Source organism: Agelaius tricolor, unplaced genomic scaffold, assembly GCF_023055355.1.
Source record: "Agelaius tricolor isolate 1412-34295 unplaced genomic scaffold, bAgeTri1.0.p SCAF_18, whole genome shotgun sequence".
Taxonomy (NCBI): domain Eukaryota; kingdom Metazoa; phylum Chordata; class Aves; order Passeriformes; family Icteridae; genus Agelaius; species Agelaius tricolor.
Genome location: NW_027269278.1, coordinates 15,169,897 through 15,190,406, shown reverse-complemented (window position 1 = coordinate 15,190,406; position 20,510 = coordinate 15,169,897). Strand labels below are relative to the sequence as shown.

Here is a 20,510-nt window from a genome sequence, read left to right as displayed (position 1 = left end):
GCTTTTGTGTTCTGTTTGAGTATTGAATTGGGTTTTGTTTTTTTTTTTTTTAATCCACACAAGAGAGGCATAAATAAATTGGGCTTATCCCTCCTAAAATGTAATATCTCCCACATGCATTTCTTCTGGGAATCAAAGGGAGAGGGGTGCTTGTTCTCCTTGATGGAGGTTGTCCCAAAAAGCAATGCTTTGGTGGTAAAACAAAGGATTTATGTAGAGATGGGCAGATGGATGAAGCAGTGATATCCAGATTGGGTTCAGCTTTTCTAGGATCCATGCTAGGGTCTCAAATCATTCTGTCATCATCATACTAAAAGTCTATTACTGCAAAGCTAATGGCTTTTAGGGGAAATAACAATTGTAAATTTTTTTTTGCATAGTCCCATAAAAGTTTCTCCATCCCTTGTCATTTTCCAGGACTCCTTTCAGTGTCTGGGATGCCCTCTTGCTTGCCTTCCTGGTTCATTGTTTTCCTGCTTTCACTATAACTTAGTGATGTTTTACTTGTGTGAAGCACAAAAATAAAAGGAGAACCTTTCTGCTGTGGAAGCATTTCATTCAATGTTTTTCTCATGAAAAAGCACTGCACAAAAATAAGCAGTGATAGGTGAACACACAGAAAATCTGACAGCAGTTTGTACAGTGGCTCTTTTGCCTGCAGGAATTTTCTGTGGTCCTTCAGAAGGAAACTGTCACATATTTCACTTAAAATAAGGACTCAGAGGGTGTATCTCACACATCTAAACTTCGCGTGACTCCCGTTGATGAAGAAACACCACTCTTGGCTTCCAGCACAGCTTACCTCTACTGTTATTACCACTGAGACAAAAGGCTGGAAATGTTGCTCCAGGATAAGGGTGGATAAGGCAAATATGAACATGCACAAACACACACACCCCCCCAGTGGTGCAGGCATACATATAAGCGTGGTTGGCACCTGAGGACAGAATCCAGGTTGAGTTTCCTGAGCAAAAGCCAAGCCCTGCTGCTCACAGCTCATCCAGCCACCATGAAGATCACGGGGGTGCTGCTTCTGCTCTCTCTGGCCCTTTTCTGCATCTCAGGTGAGTGGCTGTGCCTTGGAGTAAGCGCTGGCTGTCTTCAAAACCACAAAAAAACATCCTCAGACTGGAAAGAGCTCCGTTCTGCAAGGACTTATTTACTCCTAGAAAGATAGTGTTGAAAAGACTTGACATCAGAGACTATCACTTATGGGGTAATATTTTAGCAACAGAACTGAGTGGGTAAGAACAACTGTGGGAACAGCTCTACTCTCAGTGCTAGTTTATGCATAATGAAAGAAGTGACATGAACGTGGTGCAACCCGGGGACTCAGACAACCAGTACTTAACCTCTGAAATCTTGCAGAAACACAAATAATTTTACTGAATGAAAGCGAACATTTCTTGTAGTCATCCTGAACCGAGGTGTAGTTTGAGAGCCTGAATTGGTGTAGGAGCTTTATAAATTCACTTCTCACTAAATACTATTCTTATTTAAAAATAATATTGGCAATGCATATAAGATGCTGCCTCTGTGTACTTGTCAGCTTTATGTCCCTCTTTACCTCAATAATTTGCTTTGCTTTGAGTTCATGTCCTGTTCCATCCTTTGAACCATAGAAAATGCCTTTCTCTTCTTTTATTTTACACAGCTTTTTCCATTTTGACTGTAACCCTTTATTTATATTAAATAAAAATACTACAGAATCAACATACAGTATGGCACAACATTTTGCCTGAAATTCCTTTTGTCTAAGAATAATTTGCTAGCACACAGGGAGTTGGAAGATATGTATTCAGGGCATGCATTCTCAGATTTTAGCAGAATCTATGAATTGCATTTGTAACATATTTCATTTGTTCTTCTTTTTTTTTTTTTTAGTTCCAGCTACTGATGCGCTGCAGGTAAGGGACAGATTTTTCTCTTCTCCATCCTTTCTTTCCTTAAAGCAGTTTCTGTATAAATCTTTACTAATCACATCATGATGGAGCCTTTCAAAATCCAGAGACACCCAGCTGCCTGAGCAATATTTGCCACAGATATTATCGGGTGAAATTGCCATTTTCATCTGGTGATAGCTTCAACGAGTAGGGCAGCATTCAGCTCATGTCCAAGTTGTTGTCAAAGTTACTGCAGCATCATTTGCAGTGGTTACCCAGGCTCTGCATGGCTGGAGGCAGCACTCCACTGCCTCCTGCCCTGTCCCTGGGCTTTTCCTCAGCATCTGGGCAGCAAGGGGGCAGCTCAAGGGGTGTGTGGGGCCTCCTGATGTCACTTTTCTCACCCAGCTTTGGTTAAGAGCTCTTTTTTTTTTTTTTTTTTTTTTTTTTTTTTTTTTTTTTTGTGAATACAGGCTGCACCTGTCTACTGCAGGAACCAGAGGACCATCAGGAATATGTGTACCATGGAGTATGTCCCCCACTGTGGGTCTGATGGTGTCACCTACCCCAACAAATGCACGTTCTGCAATGCCTTCCTGTACGTATGGAATAAATCCCTTCACCTACTCAGTGGTGAATTAATTTAGCTTAAACTGGCTAATCAGTCTTGGACACTGGCTGGAGAAGTAAAGTGCTTTTATTCGATTTGTTTTTTCTCTCACCAGCAATGGTAATTTTTTTTTTTTTTTGGAGAGTTTGCTAGGAACTGCTTTCTTTCAGATATAAAGAGACAACATAGTGTTCTATGTTTTCCTCTTAAGTGATTTGCAAAAGAGCTTTCTCTCAGCAAAGTCTGTTTCCTACAGACTATGTGGTCTTTTAAATTAAGAACTTTTCTTGTCTTTATATGGCAATAATAAAAGGAAATATGTGGAATAGGGTTCAGAAATTCCTCTGTGGTGCAGAGGGACAGACCAACAGTAAAAGCCCAGATGTTCTGTCTCTGAGGTACTGATTTCTTACTGATTTCTTTCTCTGCAGGAGAAGCCGTGGAGCTCTTGCCTTGAGGTCTCTTGAAGCCTGTTAAGCTCTTGACAGGATTCAGCTGAGAAAGAGCATCCCTCCCTGACAATGTTCCCCATGGCAGATGACTTCCTAAACCCCTGACCCTTGAAAACCTCTTATCAACCCTGAAACCTCTGATAATAAAAAAAAAGACCCAGCATTTATGTCGTCCTTTGGTCTCATTCTGGCTTTACCTAGCAGGTTGCATGATTTTACCACTGCAACAACCCTGGGGTGTGGGAATTAATGGGAAAATTGCAGGGGAGAGGGAGAGGGGTGTTCTGATCTACAAAAACACCAACCCCAGCTGCAAGGGCAATGGGCAGCTCTGGTGGGCATCTGCCTTCATCCAGCTTTCCAAAAGGAAACCTGGGCTGGAGATGCATCCTGGTGCTGCTGCCCATTTCCTGCTCTGAGGGGACCTGACAGACACTGAGAGGAGCCTGGCTGAGAGGAGCTGCCTCCCTCCCCAGCTGCTGCTGTCAAATACCTGCAGCCTCACCCAGCCTCACTCTGTAGCCTGGCAGCACCAAGAGGCCCCGGGCAAACCTAAACATAACCATAATTAGAGACAGTCCCAAGACTTGTAACTGGGGTGTTCTGGCACTGTTCTGCCACACAGAAGGGGTCTTGGTGGCACAACGAGCTGCTCATCCCTGTTTCAGCTTCCAGGGTTACCCCTAATTTCTTACACCTGCAGGAGAACATGTGAGGAAGGTCACATTCCAAGCTGCCTCCACCTCGCGAGCAGGATTGAAAACTCACCTGTAGAAAAAGCCTTTTGCAATCAGCTCTGCTCCCCAGAGCAATGTCACAGGGGTTTCCTCTGGGCTGCCCATGCTGGTTCATTGCTGAGGGGCACTGCAGAAAACCCGTGGGCAGCCAGTGCCAACAGAGCTGGTGTCCAGGGGACGCTGGCAAGCACCGAGCCCATCTGGGCACCTCACCCATCACTAAGCTGCTGGTTGAAGGTAATTACCTTGACTGTCGCTTGTAGAGGATCCTTTCAGATTCTCCGGCCTCTGGAAACCTCGGCTGATGAGAGGAAGGGCTCAGAGTCGTGGTGTTAATTTATTATTCATTAACAGCCAGGCGCTGCCAGTGCCGTGTGCTGCAGAGGCAGCAGCCTCACAGTCAAATAGTTAATGATCTTAAGTGACAATGTGTCACTTCCCAGAGACTGCAGAGAGCAGCTCTCTAAAAGGAGACAATTTATTTCCAAAAGACATGATTCTCTGCAACCATTTAGTGCCAAGTCCCTTCCTGGGGCTGGGATGTCCCTCCTGTCTGTGTGCAGGAAGGCTTTTCGGTGTCAGATGTGATTTCTGGGGACCAGGATAAATTGAGGCTCTGGGAGGCAGTGCTGGGGGTGTGGGGCACATTCAGTCTCCTTCTTCTCCCCCTCTGCAGAGCGTGGGAGTCAGGGTAGGAGAGCAGCAGCTGCAGCAGTTATTTTTTCCTTGGGCAGCAGCAGGGAGGATGAGGATGGCCCGCGATGCCTTGGAGACAAGCAGAGCTCCTGATCCTGCTGGAGATCCCTGTGATGCTCAGGGGGCCTCTTGCAGGGGCATGTCTGCTAAACAGGAAAATCCAGCAGGCAATGAAGGGCAATTCCTGTGAGCAGAAATGATAAATCCTCTGTGATTGCTCAGGAGTGACCAAGGGCAGAGCAGGACCCCAGTGCAGCCTCCTGCCCCAGCAGCTCATCCTGGATGCTCCTTAAGATGGAGAGGAAGAGAATTCTCCTTTATGAGCACCTCGTTGGAAATAATTTTTTTTATTGCTTCTCAATAAAATCCTGCCACAACAGCACAAATCCTCTCACCATTACTAATCTAACTCTCCCTCCAGGAAATTCAAGGCAGGAAACATTGTCTGCCTGCCAAGGTATTTTATGGTACAATTCTTTGAGCAGTACCTCAGCACTTTATGTTATTATCTGATGTTTTGGATTCAGGAAATGCCATTCAATTACCCCACAACCTGATTAACACATTGCATGTACTTATTTTGTTCTGCTTTATTTCATATAATTCCTTCTATTTTTGTGCATTGTTTGACTTGTTGCTGGCCAAAATATACCTCAGGCCAGTCTAGACCTTTCTGTTAATGCAGTTTCTGTGGCTTCTGTCAGGAGAAATGGTTTATTACTGCATTCTTACTTGATGTGGAGAAAAATAAAATTATGTTTGAAAAGTGAATTAATTGTGGGTGTTTTGGGGGGCTGGCTGTGTCAGAGCTATTGCAGCGAGGCAGAGCTGAGGTTCACTGAGGGATTGGGCTCCTCAGCCTTCTGCTGTTAGCATGCAGCTTCCAGACAGTCAAATTATTCCAGACACCCTTGCCCGTGATGTCATCTATGCTTAAAAGACTGGAGATATTCAGGCAGCAATCAGATAGCTGAACTACAAGGAGAAATAATAGGTGAGTGCGGCTTAGGGCAGGGGCTTTGCGAGCTGTAAATTGAATTTCTGTTCTCATAGAAGATCCAGCTCTGCCCCCGTGTGCAGAGGTCTGGGAACAGCAGCTCGGCCGGGATCTCCTGCGGTCGTTCCTCAGCCCCGGGAGCCGCAGGGAGCTCCCTCCTGCAGCCCCTTTGTTCTCGCTGCCCGCGGCGGCCGCAGAGCGGAGCGAGCGCAGGGATGCCGCTGCTGGCATGACAGCAAAGCCTGCGTGCACGCATCCACCCTCGTGTTTAATAATAATTATAATAATAATAATAAGGAAAAAAAAAAAAAACCTGTTGTTGCTCTTTGTAGCCAGATGAAGCCTACGGCAAGTTTTAAACCAAAGCAGGGAGCATCATCAGTGAAGAATTTTTTAGGTTGTGGTAGGCTATGGACTTACTTGAGGTAGGAAGTCTCAAGATCAGAGGAAAATCTTCCCAGGAAATTATCACTGCTATGGGAAGAAATGCTGCTGGATTAGAAACCCAGAGTTATTGGAAATTTACCTTAGTACAAGAGGACTCATTATATAATGGCCAACATTTATCCCATTTATGTGGCCATAACCCTCCTGAATGTTTGCCCTCTAGGAGTCTGAAATAGAAGGAAGCATTTTATTTCAGAGTCTTATTTAAGCTTTTGTATGGATCTCAAATCTGTAGAAACATTAAAATAATCTCAAAGTCACTTTACTGAGCCCTTCATCATGGTATTTCTGAACCTCAGAATCACAGGATAGTTTGGGTTGGAAGTGATCTCTGGAGATCCTCCAGTCCAAACCCCCTGCCAAAGCAGGGACACCTGGAGCAGGTGACATAGGAGCATGGCCAAGTGGGTTTGGGATGACTCCAGGGAGACTCCACCACCTCCCTGGGCAGCTGTTCCAGTGCTCTGCAGCTCTCAATGGAAAGAATTTTCTCTTCCTGTTGAGGTGGAACTTGCTGTGTTTTAGGTTACGGGCACTGCTCCTTGTCCTGTGACTGGGCACCACTGAGAACAGTCTGGCACCATCACACACATCCCAGGGGATTGGGCAGGTGGGTTCACTTTGCCCTTCCCATTTGCAACAGGTGTATGACCTTTCCCAAAGCTCACTGTTGTGAGCACTGCTGTTTTTCACTGCTCCTAATGCCTGCTTTCAGTCCATCTGCTTTCCTGTGATTACTGCTGCCCCATTCCCCCTGTTTCCTGCTGCTCCTTGTGCAATCCCCTGTCACACCTGTCCCAGCAGCTCTCCTGCCCTGCCCTGCACGCTGCCCTTTGTCTCCCATCCCTTCTCCCAGACCCTGCAGCAAGGCTCTTTTCTCGTTTCTCTTTTTCTCCCTGCTACCCTGGGAAGTGGCAGGGGCTGCTGGAGGAGAAGAGCTTTTTGGATGGCCACCAAGACCCTCGGGGCAGCACGTGAGGCAGAGCGGATCTCCCAGAGGATCTGGCTAATGAAAGGGCAGGTGCTGGCTCAACATGAGAGCGATGCCGCTCCCTGGCAGACACCTGCCAGGCACAACAGCTCCTGCTGGCTCCAGCCTGGCAGGAAAAACAGCAGGAGAAGCAGCAGAGTTCTGCTAATGGGGATCTCGGATCTGGAGGCGGGTATGGGGGAGTTTGGGTGGCAGGGCTGAAGAGGAGGCAGACTCTGCTCCTGGAGCCCCCCCAGCCACGGGGCTGGCAAGCAGCACCTCCACTGGTGGCTGGTGCAAGTTCTGAGGAAGCTTTGTTTCCAGACTTTGGCATTCCTGCCCCTGGAGATTAATCAATATTAATGCTTCCGTGACTACCGCTTCCTTTCCAAATGTGCTCACAATCAGTTCAAGGAATCTGAAAGTCAACACGCTCAGGATGCTAAGAATGCGACAGAAACAACTTTCAAAGGAACCCTTCAACTTGTGATATTTGTGAAAGAGATCCAAATAGCATTATTCATTTATTTTTCAGGAAAATGATTTCATTGATATAAACAGGCCAAATCCCACAAGCTCCATTCTGTGACTATGGTTCCCTTACACTTTCAGCTACATTTTTATGATTTATCTGCTCATGCCAAGTGTTGAACATCTCCCAGGATAATAAGAAAACCAATTCTGATTTTCTATTTAAAACTCAGGCTGCCTTTAAGCCACATTTATGAATTAGGCTTCTTCTGAAGCACAAACAAGTTCCATCCGTCACTTCCTTCCGTGACTACCTTAAATCAAAAATTTATTATTTTATGCAATATCCCCTATTTGTTTTTCCATACACTTGCGATAGAGTCGAGCCACCTAGCAGAGCCCAGCACATTATTTATCACTTATCTTCCCTAAAACACGACTCTCAGCTGACACTCTAAATTTAATGCCATATAATTGAGGGAGAAGGGGAAAGCCTAACGGCTTTCCTTCTGTTTGCAGTTACTGGAATTTTTTCTGGAATGCCTTTGGTATTAACAAGCCCATTTCACCTGCACAGAATACCAGTTGCTTGCCATTAATAGGAAACATTATCCCAGTACAGATTTAAGGCTACTTATTCTCATAATTTCTTAATCAGACTCGTGCTCACTGCCAGCAGATGAATAACTCTTGCTCCTACACAGAAATGTCTAATAAACTTCTGGGGGTTTTTGTAATGCTTTTATCTTGTGATGACTTTCTGTGGGTGAGAAATCCAGTGCACCAGGAAATTACAGGAGAGAGTGGAGAGGGATTTGCTGAGACTTCAGCATCTTTAAAGTGCACTGATGCTTGCAAGACCCCAGATATGATGTCAGTAAAATGTCCCATGCTCCTGTCATCCCACTCTGCTGTACCGTGAAAGTCTCCCAGAGCCCAGTTCCTGTCTAGTATATGTGATATGGGGAGCACAAGTCAAACACTTCCAACAAATGGGCTCTTTTTTCTCTTCCCCAACTTCCATATTCCATTTCATAACATCCGCTATTGAGACAGTGCTCCTGTTTGGAAAGTACAAATCACTCATTGTATAGCAAGACGCCTTTGTTAACAAGCTGGGTGTAGCTCACATTTTTGTTTAATTCTTCTGGGCATCTCTCTAACAAACAAGTATTCTTTGGAGCTCAACTTGGTAATCGATACAATTTTCTTAGTTTACAGAGCAAATAATTACTTTCTGGTGATGACTTCACAAGGTCGGGGAGATGCATATAAATACTGGGGAGGGAGAAGGCTGAGAACCATCCACGGACTCTCCGGCAACCGACCCACACGGAACAGCCGCCACCACCGCCGCCAGCATGAAGATGGCCAACTGTGCTGCCCTCCTGGGGCTGGTCCTTCTTGCCTGCCTTTCTGGTAAGTCATTTCTGTCATTTTTGCTACACTCCATGCTGGTCTGGACCTCCTGATCCTTTCCCTGTCTCTGTGCATCCTGAAGGAGGGCGCAGCCTCCTGGGGATGCGATGGTTTGGGAATACGCGGCCTCTCTTTCCAATGAGCTTCGCCCTTGTGCTGACAAACACATGGGATCTATGCTTTAAGCTTTTGAGCCTTAGTGGGGATTATGGAGCTGAAGAAGGATAAAATTTTGGGTCCTGTTTCTTGTTTAGTGAGTCAAAATTTCTGGTTTCACAAATAAGTGATTTTTTTTTTAATCTTGGTGTATCGCTTTGCATTTACTTGGAGTAGATGAAACATTTGGGAGGATAATCACTTCTTGGTAATGAGAAGGTGTATTTGGCTGATCTGTAGGGAAATTGATGATTCCAACGGAATTTTAGTGAAGGACATAATACAATTTTTACATTTTGTAATTTCTATTTTTATTGTAGATCTTGCTGTTGCTCAAAGACGGGTGAGTATTAGATCTTTGTCATTTAGTCTTGATTTCTAAGTCTAGATGAATAATTCATACTCACGCTATATGTCAGGGAATGCTTGAGGGAAAAAAAAAAAGAGAGAATGAATAGGAAAGAAGTGCCCCTAAGTGCACCTCTTTTCCCAGCATAAGAAAACACCTTTGTCAGAGAGAGATAATTTAGCACTTTGATGATTAAAAAGACAGCGATTAGTAATGTAGAATGCGAGTCAGCACAGCACAGAGTGCCAGTAGAAAATCTATATGACTATTGAATATCTGCCTAATATCTTCCCTGTCTTGATTCCCCAAGGAATGATCATTTTTGCCCATAATTCTTGCCAAAATTACTTTAAGTTTTAACAGCAGAGAGGTGCTTTCATTATGCTGTAAGATACTCGATATAAATTTTCTTTCACCATGGAGGAGCCATAGAGATTCCTCACAGTAGCCTCCCAGTGCAGCAAAACCAGGATTAGGGCAAGGGCACCCTTCTGTCTGTTTGGAGACATGACGAGTCCCCTTTCCCAGGCCAACTGCGCTGCCTACATGACGGGCGGAAAAACCATGAGCGTCGTCTGTCCCCGCAACTACGACCCCGTGTGTGGCACCAATGGCCGCACCTACCCCAACGAGTGCTCTCTCTGCAGGGACTTCTTGTGAGTAGAAAGTCCCCTGATCACCCACAGTGCCACTTCAAGCAGCAGGCAGAAGCCCTTGGGGTTGTGACTAATCATGGGGTGGACTGGAATTTTCTTAAGTTTCTGTCTTCCTTAATGCGCGGGATCTTCTGTGTCAAAGCTCCCGAATCTGATTAATTACTGGGGCTTTACGGGTGGAGGGACTTGATGATTGAGATGATAACATGGCATGAAAAGATTAATCCCTGCTTTTCTTCTCCCTCTCTCCCTCCAGCCGCAACCGTGCCCTTGACAAGAAACACGATGGAAGATGCGTTAGGGTATGGCCAGAGATTGGTTCCTTCCCCTGCTGGATGACAGCCAGACACAAACCTAGCCTAGGATTCCTTCTGTACTGAACCCACACAATTGCTAGCTCCCAGAAATGGGGTGAAAATGAAGAATTTCAGATTGGCAGGAAATTTAATTTGCATTTTGTTTGGACTGCCAAAATCAGTGAGTTTTAAAAGGCAAAAGATCTTCTGTGTAACACCGGAGTTTAGAAAGGAAGCTTATTGATTTCAAGAGTGTTTCATTCAGTGTTATGAAAACACTTCCCTTTACATTTACATTCAGAGGCTTGTTGTGGCTAAGAAATTCCCAGAAGAAGTTTGAATTTCAACTAAACTATACTTTTGTAACAGAAAAAACCCTGATTCTATCAGAATGTTTATCACAAAGTTAAGTTAAAGTTAGTATCAGTATAGGGAGCTACCATGAAGTGACAAAGAATGTCTATTTTTAGTTTAGAGAGAGAGAGAGTAAAGAAACATTCTGGCTGTGCAGTTTCACATAATACAATGACTCCCATTTCAATACACTCAGAGTAATTGCAGGAGCAGTGAGCTGAGTGTAAACTCCACTTTTGAAAGGTGTGAGGTATTTTAGGCAAAGATCCTTCACTGTGGCATTCAGGGGGAAATTGCCCAAGATGACAGGGATGAAGCCCACCTCAGAACAGATACTGATGCTGTACCCACAGGCAGGATTTCATCTGTGCTCCCCAAATCCACCACACTGTGGCTGGAAGCCCCTTTCATCTTGCAGCTCTGGGTAGAGGGGAGGATGTCTCCATTACACAGGGCTGCTGCAGAGGGGAGCAGAGATTCAAATGCTGCTCTGGGACTGTTTCAGGTCGACTGTACTGGCTTCCTGAAGCCTGGCAGTGGTTTCAACATCCCCTGCACCATGGAGTACTCCCCCATCTGCGGCACCAATGGCATCACCTACAGGAACAAGTGCCAATTCTGTACTGCTGTGGCGTAAGTGAAGGGCCCAGGGCAGGGCAGGGTTTTTGGATCAGTATTTCTCTTTTTGGTATTTGGAGCGTAAAGGGGTAGCTTGGTTCATGAAGCAGCTGCACTGTTCTCATTCATTCTCCACTTGTTTCCCCCCAAAGGAGCGGCCTGGACGTGAACCTGCAGACCTACGGAGAGTGCTTCCAGGTAAAGCCAGAAATCCGCACTCTTAACTGCTCTTACATTTTGCAACACAAATTCATGGCTGAATAATAGAAATGCCTCCACTGTCCTGGTGCATTTGGCCTGGAGATAGGACTTGAGGAAAATACTTATGCCAGGGTCAACAGGTATGAAACCTAATCCATGGCTGAGATATTTGGTCCCTCTCTAATCTGGGAACAGCAGGCAGAAGGTGCTGAGACCTTCATTTGCTGTGAAACTGGATGAGCAAGGGATGGTGCATCACTGATGCAGCTGCAGTATTAGCAGCAGTGATTCCCTGGGTGGGAGAACTTGGTGCACTGGGGCTTGTGACCACCCCCTTTCTGTCCACTTGCCTCTGCTTGCCTGCTGAACCAGAGCAGACAGTGGGAGAGCCATCCTGGAAATACCAGCATGGTCGTTCCACTACTTATAATAATATTTATTATAAGTAAATATTCCTTCCCATTTTTTTGCCTCCACCATCTCCCTACTCCAAGGCTGTTCCAGGCAAGCACATTCTCTGAGTCTGCAGGATTGCTGGAACAGCAGAGTTTTCAGAGCTCCTGAAAAGTGCTTTCATGCTTTGCCACATCACAAATACTAAACAAACATAGAGCACTTGTGTAGGAAAATACAGGCACCAGGCGTTTTAAGCCCTGTTTTTTGTTCCATTAGCAAAATGTCAACATCGACTGCGGCAGCTTCCAGCAGAAGGGCGGCAACATGGTGTGCACCTCCGAGTACAGCCCCATCTGCGGCTCCGACGGCAGGACCTACTCAAACAAGTGCCAGTTCTGCAATGCTGTCTCGTAAGTGCAGGGCTCACCACGTGCCCAGGGAACCAGAGCAGCTCACATGCAGCTGGTGGGAGCCCCAGAGCTCCCGTTAGCTCCCATCCCTGCCCCGTGCTCCTCTCCCAGCGCTCTCTCCTCTGCCACCCCCCTTCCCCCCCAGGCACCACAGATCCTAAGCCTGAGTGAGTTTTCTCCTCCTCCCCTTGCAATTAAAAGCAGATCCCCGCTTGCAGGCTCACAGCATTGCTGGCTGCCTCCCTGTCAGGGTGATTGAAAGTGTGACCGTAGGAGGTGTCCAGAATGATGGGGTTTGTCCCAAATCTCCTCAACCTATGAAAGAGTGTAACTTGAGGAATCTGAAAAGAGGTGGCACATTAAGCGAAGTACTCTATGACTTGGAGAGCACAATGGCATTTGTGTTATTTGGGCAAAGTTAGGCTATGAAAATGAGATCCATGTCTCTAATTTTGGTCTCCCTCTCGCTCTTCAGACGCAGCCTTGGGTCTCTGTTCATCAGGCACCAGGGAGAATGCTAAGCGCTGGAGCTGGACCCTTCAACATGACACTTCCCTCACAAATTCTTCGATCAAACATGCTCTTCCTTGCTCCCTCAACTGTTATGCATCAGTCTCTGCTTTGATTGATCAATAAATTAAATGCAGCCACAATCTTGGCCATGGAGTGGTTTTTGATTTTGGTTTTGTTTTCCAGGCGGGGTAATGGTCTTCAGGCTTTTGGGTACTTTTCTGCCAGGCAGGAAAAGTGGTGAAATGAACCGCAGTAAAGAGCAAAACACCAGCCCAAGCCCTCAAGAGAGAAGGTCATTCTGTATGCAAACCATCAGAAAATGCTATAAAATAGCACAACTTTGAATCTAATTTTGAAGTCTTGCAGTGTGTAAATGGATTTGCCTTTGTCACAGCACTGGAACTTGGAGGAACTGTTCCTTTTAGGGGCCTTGGCCTGGTGGGATGGTTCTGGGGGAGTGTGAAAGGGGGTGTGATCAGCTTTACCTGGTCCCACCTGGGCAAGGGGCAGGTCTGGTGGTGCATTATAAAAAGGAGGCTCATGGCAAAGGGAGGAGGTATCTCATAGGGAAGAAACTTAGGAACTGCTGCTTCCTTGAAGGGTGTGTCCATTGAGATTGTGCCCATCAGCAGAAAATTGCAGCAAGCTAGGCAAGGCTGTAATGAGCCTAATGAGAACCTGAGGAGAAATTAGACTGGGCTCAGGCTTTCAGCTTCTTGGAGAAGAGATCTAAAAAGCTGTACTGGTGGTATTTGAGGCAGAGGGCCCTTCAGGAAAAGGTTTTAGGTTTTCTAACTCCAGGAAAGAAGGGCAAGAAGATGTGCTAGCAGCTCAAATGTGTTTTCTATCTGGGGAAAAAAGGTGTGAAGATAACATCTTTGTGGGAGCCTGAAGCGTGCACTGCAGGAAAAATGACATCTATGACTGTTGGTGATGATGTGCCATCTTTTTGGGTGAGTCAAGGAGTTAATATGCAAACAACACAAGCAAAAAAAATCCCAAGTGCCATGGCTAACACACTCCCTTCCTCATCCTTTCTCCACCTCCCATTCTCTTGTTATGTAAAAGAACACCTGCTGCTAAGGCTGATATTTAGGACAAAATCTGTGACTTTCAAGACACTTTTTTTGGTCTTTTCTCCTGAACTAGATAATTTCTTGACCAAGAATTTTGTAGGTGCTCCCCACCAGAATGTGAGAGACTTATCCTTCCCTAGAGCCAGCATAGAGAGCAGAAAGAAGAATGGGAATTCTTATTTTCATGGGTTCTTTTGGTGTTACTACAGGTAAGATAAATTACATCATACCTTTGTGCCTGCTCCTAAGAAAAGAGAGAGAAATTGGAGAGTCACAAGAGTCCTCACTAATTACCTGCTTGTGTGTCTGAGAAAATAGTTAAGGAACAGTAAAAGTAGCCAGTTTGGATGTGTTTGTTGAATTGTTTTATAATTCCTTGTTGGACAAGAGGCTCACATAGTGGCCACAGAGCAGTGGAGTTCTGGCCATAGCAGGAAATGGTCTTCAGTGGCAAGGTCTTATGGTGAGCCTCCTCTTCAGAGGTAGTTTGTGGCTGAGGAAGTCAGATAGCTGCTCAGAAGGCTTTGGAAAAGCCCAAAGAAGAGCTGCTCACCTGCAGCAAAATGGGGGGCAAGTGGTGAATATGTGGCTGTCTCACAAGCCTCTAGCAAGGACTTTAGAAGATGAAAGGTTTTGTAGCATTTAAATCTAAAAATTGGCCAGCACAGTCAGGTTGACACCAGCAAGATTCTGCCCAGCTGCCCCTGAGGCTGCACAGCAAGGTCCAAGTGCCCTTCTCCTACCCCTGAGGGGGACAGAATTCCCCCACCTTTGCTGCCAATTCCCTGCTCAGGTGTCACCAAGAAGTGGAAAGGGGCAATAACAATTTCCACCTGGCTGGAAATTCAGCCTTTTCCTCGGCTCAGCCCAGAAGGGGTTGGTCCCTGCCTGTGTTTGCTGAGGCTGGAGCCAGCCCAGCTGTGCTGCAGCAACCAAAACATTGTTTGGGCAGATAAGGGACTGAGGCATCGAGGCTGTGGTGACGTCTGAGAGCAGAAAAGGCAAACAAGGAGTGCTGTGAGTGGCAGAACTGAGCGTGGCTGGGAATGGCGCTGCGGCTGACGGGTTTGATAACTAAATTACAAGAGAGGCTGCGTCGTGAGATCACCCTTAATAGACAGCCCAGGATTCGCCTGTCAGTCATGGTTTCCCTGCCACTGTGTGGATTTTAAGATGTCTGACAAGCTGCAAACTGATTTCAGTTTGCTTCCCCAGGTGTAGGGCACCCATGGCATTGCTCTCCTGCAGAAACTGGCTGGGCATGCTGGTAGCATCTTTCCTCTGTTGCTAGAAAAAATGTATAGAAATGTGATCTTTATTTATAATTTTTTTTTTTTTTCACTCCTGTGTAAAATTTGGCTGCAACTAGTTGTGTATTCAAAATTCAGTGGGGGAACTGAAACCCAGATATATCTACACACATTCCTCTCCTAAGCCTTGCCTCCTTTGGAAAACATACTAAAATTTAGGCTTATTCTTATCTGGAGAGGTGTTTGGCGAATGGTGTGCCTGAACACAAATCCTTGCACAGCCTCAGCTGGAAATAGAGCTTGGATCTGCCAATTCCCCATCAAATTCCCACCACTGCCACTTGCGGTGGGAGCAGAGCCCTAACATATGTTTGTGAATGTGAAAAACTGGGAAAACATTGACAGCTAGAGTTTAAATAGTTCAGGGAGGAGAGTCAGCAGTCCTATCTGGGACTGTGCACACAGCGAGGAGAGCATGTCACAGCCCAGCTCTTCTCCACCCCAACTCCACAAATTTAGAACCATCCTCAAAAATAGCCAGGGAACAACGTATAATTGGTTTCACAGACAACACATTCTCATGCTGTGATTTATTTCGTAACGTCTAGTGAGTGTCATCACTCGGTGCTGGCATTCGGAGAGGGCCCAGAGAATGAAAATTACCAGCTTCCCTGATGAATCACTGCTTTGAAAATTCACCCTTGTGAGAATCCTGTGACTATTTAGAAAAAAAAATAAAATATAATTACGTTACAAGCACTTCTATCACTCATGTAATTATCCCTTTCTAGGTTTGATGTGGACAGGGCAGCATTCCTTAAAGCACCATAAACCGGCCAGGACCAATAATGGCTTTAGAAACCAAGTGGAGAAGTTCTCACAATTAAGGTGGGGAATGAGGACAGCTATGGACAGGCACATAAATACACAGAAAGGCAGCTCTGTGTGCACACTGTGGGCTCTGGGACTGGGACAGCACCTCCTGCTCTGACCTTGGACTAAAGAGCTTCCTGCAGCATGAGGGCTACAGGTGCCTTGGTGCTTCTCAGCCTGCTGCTGCTCTCTTTCTTCTCGGGTAAGTCATCTTTTCCCTAGCCTAGAAAAGAAAAACAAACACCAAAACCTCTCCTGACAACAAATTTTGGAAAGTCTTGATCACTGGCTGACAGGCTTGAAGATAAAGCTGAGCAAGTAGAAAATATCTGCAGGACTTGCTCGCTCATATGACATATTTCCACTCCTCGTGTGCCTCTGCAGTGGATAATGTAGTGGACGTGTCACTGGGAGACAGAGCGAGCAAATTCTGAGCATTTCTTCAGCAAATATACCAAAGCAGAGTGTAATTATGAATTTTTGGTACAAGCGTTCACTGGAGAGTTTTGCTGAACCAGTTAGAGAAGAAACTCGCTCACCTCCAGGTCATCTGCTCTTGTTTTGATCCTGAGCATCTTGGTATTTGGTGTTTTCCTTGGAGATGTGGAGACGTAATTAGATGAAAGTTTCAGCTTTCGTTGATGTTGCAGAGAAAAGCCTGAAAATTAAATTCAAATGTCCTCAAGGAGTCAGAACAAAGAGGGCAAATTAAAAGGATCCAGCAGCTATTTATCTGGAGATTTACCCATCTCTGTGATCATGTGGGGAAGCTGAGTGATGATTTTTGAACCTGTAGATCATGTCAGTGTTATTACTTGCTTGAGTCCAGCTGCCCCAGCTCTGCAAGGTGTGTGGCAACAGTTACTGAAGAAAATGTGGAACAAGAATTATTTACACTTGTTTTTCTTTGAGTAATTTGAATAAAGAAGTCACTTGAGAAAATGGCAAGCTGTGCATGGAGAAGAGGTGAATTGCTTTGTACACATTATTCGTTATGAAATATTCATCTGTCTCTAATTGAGTCTTAATTGGGCCTGGGTTCCGTCAGAAGGCTGATTCTTCCTTCCAAGGCCGGGCAGAATAGCAGCAAACCCTGTGATCTCCTGTAAAATAAACAGATGTCAAGAGCCATCATCACAAATTCTTCTGTAGCTGCATGTAATATTTATAAAACCTATTTAATGAGCTGTTTTGTAAATAATATGCAGATAGCCATACCAGTGCCTTCAACATTACAGCAGCCTAGCCAAACCTGAGGACAGGGTAAATGTGCCAGCACCAGGAAAAAAACCACCAAAGGACAACAGAAATAGCAAAAGAAGTAGGAAGGCTTGATGGATGAGGGTTGAGCTGACTGAGGGTTGGGTGGGATTTCCACTGGGGAGGGATGAGTGTAGGACAGGGTCCTTCCCCCTCCTGCCCAGAGCCACCCCACAGCTGGCAGTGACCTTGCTGACCAGCAGGTACAGCCTCACCAAGTGCTGGGTGTTCATCCCACTCAGCTGTGACCCAGATTCTGCAGATCTGCATTCAACCCACCCTGGAGTGCCAGGCTCCCCCTTAGAGACGTGACAGGGTCGCCCCATTTCACAGCTCTGACTCAACCTACACTCCTGCCTGCTGCCTTTGATGGGAAGAAACATGAAGAGCATGGACTGATGAGCTCAGAGCCCAGAGCCCGTGGTTACAGAGGGGATTTTGGTGCTGGTTCTGACCAGTGCTGCCTGTTCTGCTCTCTGTCACCCCGTGACATCTCTTTGTGTCTCACCTGGGCTGAGCCCATCCTGGGAGGGTGTCTGGGCTGTGCTGAGCATGGCTGGAACCCAACCTCAGGATCTCCTGCTCCACAGTCCCCTCCTGTCAGCAGCACCAGCCGCTTGCTGGTGGTTCAGAGGTGCAGGAGCCTCAAAGCCTAAAAAGCCACCATGGGTTTAAAGTCTCTGGGAGCACAGCTCCACATCTGATATGGCAGCTTGCTTCCCCAGGAGTGGCTGCCTTCCAGGAGATTGGGTTATGTGTCTGAGGTGTAGCTAGCAGCTGAATGAATGATTGCATGGTATTTTAGTAGCATTTTTCAAAATAGGAAAATACTAAAAAGCAATTCAGATAATGTATTTCCTGCCCCCTCTTCCCCCGTGAGGGATGACGGAGTAGGAAAAGCCTGGAGTGTGTTTCACTGTGGTTTGCATAAAAGGTTTGTGGATTTAGCTCAGGCTTTATCAGAAAGTAATGCTGACGTGTAAAACCTGTCTGGTTTTTATTTGCTTTTTTTTTTTTTCCCTTTTAGTTCGAGATGTAGCAGGTCAGGAGATTGAAGAGGTTAGTGCTGCAGTTTCTGCTTGCTGAATCTGCATTAAATAGAACCAAGGAATCATTACTGGTGGAAAAGACCTCCAAGATCATCGAATCCAACCTTTGACTGATCACCACCCTGTCAACTAAACCATAGCACCGAGTGCCACATCCAGTCATGGCATTTCACTTTGGAGGAATGTTTTTATAACCAAAATCTTGGTGCTGGGTAAACAGTTTTTAATGTCTGCTGGGAGCAGGTGGGTCCTTCCAAGTATTCCCAGAGCTGGGGAGTTCACTGCTACCTGGGGAATGTTGTGTGGCCACGTTAGCAGGTAGAGCAGGGAAGTAAATGGTTGGTTTAGCAAATGCTTATGTGCTTGCACCACTTTTGACTTGGCTTCACTATCCAATGTTCTCATGAAGCAAATGGATTATTGAGTGTCCTATTTCCCTAAATTTAGTTAATCCCTGGGATTTGTAGAGAGACAAAATACCTGTACACTTCCTGGGCATAACTTTTAATTCCCTTGGGAATTTCCTTATGGTTTCTCCCTCCTTCCTCTGGGAAAGCAGGAGCTTAGCAAGCACCAAACTGAGTGCAGGGTTTCTCAAGACACCTGAAGTCATGCAGCAGGGAGGTAGCTCAGCTCCAAGTGCCTGACAGAGCATCACTGCTGACTCTCCTCATGCATGCCTAGGCTAATCCACTCCTGTTGTTGGGAGGTCAAGACTTCTCCCAGGTGACTACAATTTCCTTCCTCAAACACGGGGCCAAATTTCCCCTGAAATGTTGCTTCTGTTCATTTCTGGGAGGGCCTTTTCTGTCAGATAACAGGCAGTGTCAGCGCTTTTCAGAAAAAGCCTTACATTAATGACCTTGGGTCCAGTTTGGAAAGTGAAACAAAGAGTATGGGGGTCCTGAAAGGGTTCTTTTTTTAATTATTATTCCTAGATCTGTAGAGAGTTCCTAAACAGAAGCGTGTACTGCACGAGGGAGTCCAACCCTCACTGCGGCACGGATGGCGTCACCTATGGGAACAAGTGTGCCTTCTGCAAGGCAGTGCTGTAAGTGACACTGGGGGCACTGACACAGCAGACTTTGCCTTCATTGCCATGGATCTAGGGGTGTTCTTCACGGAGGGGAAGCCCTGCATCCAGGCTGCTCCTCTTGTATGGACCGGCCTCTGAACCGTGCCAAGCGGAACATTTCCTCCTTGGAGCAGAGCTGTGTGCTATGAGTTAATTTTAATTCATTTCTGGGCGTTGCAGGATGCTGGTTGCCATGCTGAGAGGCAGCACAGGGCCTGAGAAGCGAATGCATCCTGCCTGTACCTTCCACAAGCACTAAATTGATGCACAATTCCCACTATGTGCCACAGGCTGCAGCTCTCACTGCCCACACTCCTGGGTACTGAGAAGTGCTGGAGGAATGTGGGAGCTGAGCCATGCCAAGTTATTCCTGAAAAGTCTGAATGAACTTTGTGGAACAAGACACAAGATCTCAGAGGAAGAACAGGATGTCTCTCCTTTTCCTGTGCTCTGTCACCTTTTAGAGGAGATGTAATAGGAGCCATCCCTGATGGATGGAATGTGCTTGAAAAATGTTTTTCCTTAGCAATCCCTACATTTAGTGTGCAGTCAAGGCTGCCTTATCCTGGGGCAAATCAGAGAATGCAAATCAGAGAAGAATGAGGAGAGGGGAAAATGGCTGGGTGCTCCTTGTGAGGTACCAGGGAGATACACTGGCACCAGTCAGGCCTGTTGGGGTGGGTGAGCTCTGTCCCACACTGCTGTGTCTGTCATTTGCTGCTTGGTCTAAGTCTCTCTCCCTCCTTTTACAGGAGGAGTGGAGGGAAAATAAGATTGAAGCACCTGGGGAAATGCTGAGTCCTCCCTGGACTGAGCAGCAGGAGCTGAGCTGCCCTCGGCCATGGACAGGAGCAGCCCGTCCTCCCTCTGCTGCCTCTGCTCAATAAAATAACACTCAGCACCATTCCTTGACTGGATTCTTTCTTCCATAAGACCCAGAAAAACGCTTTGATCCAGCTATGCTGGAGCCTGATGCTGGCTCTGCTCCCCTGTGCTGTTGCATCACCTGCTCTGGGCAAGGAACGCGATTCCCACGGCTCCGTGGGCTGTGCCCTCCTGCCCCTTCCAGCCACAGCTCCTCTGTCCTGTCCTGCCTGGCAAACTGGCACATGCTGGGCAGCCAAAAACTGCTCCTGCCCGACTCTGCCCATGCCAGGGGGTGGGTGCCAGCAGGAGCCTTGGTTCCCTTCCCAGCCTCCATAGCCCTGTTCCTTCTCTCAGGGGTTATTGTGGGAGGGTGATGGGAGAGCTGATGAGCAGCGTGACTGCATATGCCTCATCTCCTTTGGAAAGCAG

At 46.4% G+C, this 20,510-nt stretch overlaps 3 protein-coding genes across 4 annotated transcripts; all 3 read left to right on the top strand.

Annotated features, from left to right (window-relative positions):
• Positions 1-947: 947 nt before the first annotated feature.
• LOC139597784 (ovomucoid-like) lies at positions 948-3,096 on the top strand. Its single transcript, XM_071443479.1, has 4 exons — positions 948-1,064; positions 1,885-1,907; positions 2,357-2,481; positions 2,925-3,096. Exons 1-4 carry the CDS (start codon positions 1,010-1,012, stop codon positions 2,968-2,970), a joined length of 249 nt encoding a protein of 82 aa, XP_071299580.1. The 5' UTR covers positions 948-1,009; the 3' UTR covers positions 2,971-3,096.
• A 4,935-nt stretch (positions 3,097-8,031) lies between these two features.
• Positions 8,032-12,771, top strand: LOC139597783 (double-headed protease inhibitor, submandibular gland-like). 2 transcript variants are annotated; one of them, XM_071443477.1, is made up of 9 exons: positions 8,032-8,136; positions 8,478-8,682; positions 9,159-9,181; positions 9,716-9,843; positions 10,100-10,145; positions 10,999-11,126; positions 11,264-11,309; positions 11,985-12,118; positions 12,594-12,771. In XM_071443477.1, the coding sequence occupies exons 2-9, from the start codon at positions 8,625-8,627 to the stop codon at positions 12,637-12,639; spliced, it is 609 nt and encodes a 202-aa protein (XP_071299578.1). In that variant the 5' UTR covers positions 8,032-8,136; positions 8,478-8,624; the 3' UTR covers positions 12,640-12,771. The 2 variants fall into 2 exon arrangements, with proteins under 2 accessions (XP_071299578.1, XP_071299579.1); XM_071443478.1 differs by having other exon boundaries at positions 8,053-8,136; positions 8,520-8,682.
• A 2,936-nt stretch (positions 12,772-15,707) lies between these two features.
• Positions 15,708-20,118, top strand: LOC139597922 (serine protease inhibitor Kazal-type 6-like). Its single transcript, XM_071443748.1, has 4 exons — positions 15,708-16,032; positions 18,118-18,149; positions 19,078-19,190; positions 19,967-20,118. Exons 1-4 carry the CDS (start codon positions 15,975-15,977, stop codon positions 20,010-20,012), a joined length of 249 nt encoding a protein of 82 aa, XP_071299849.1. The 5' UTR covers positions 15,708-15,974; the 3' UTR covers positions 20,013-20,118.
• Positions 20,119-20,510: the final 392 nt, after the last annotated feature.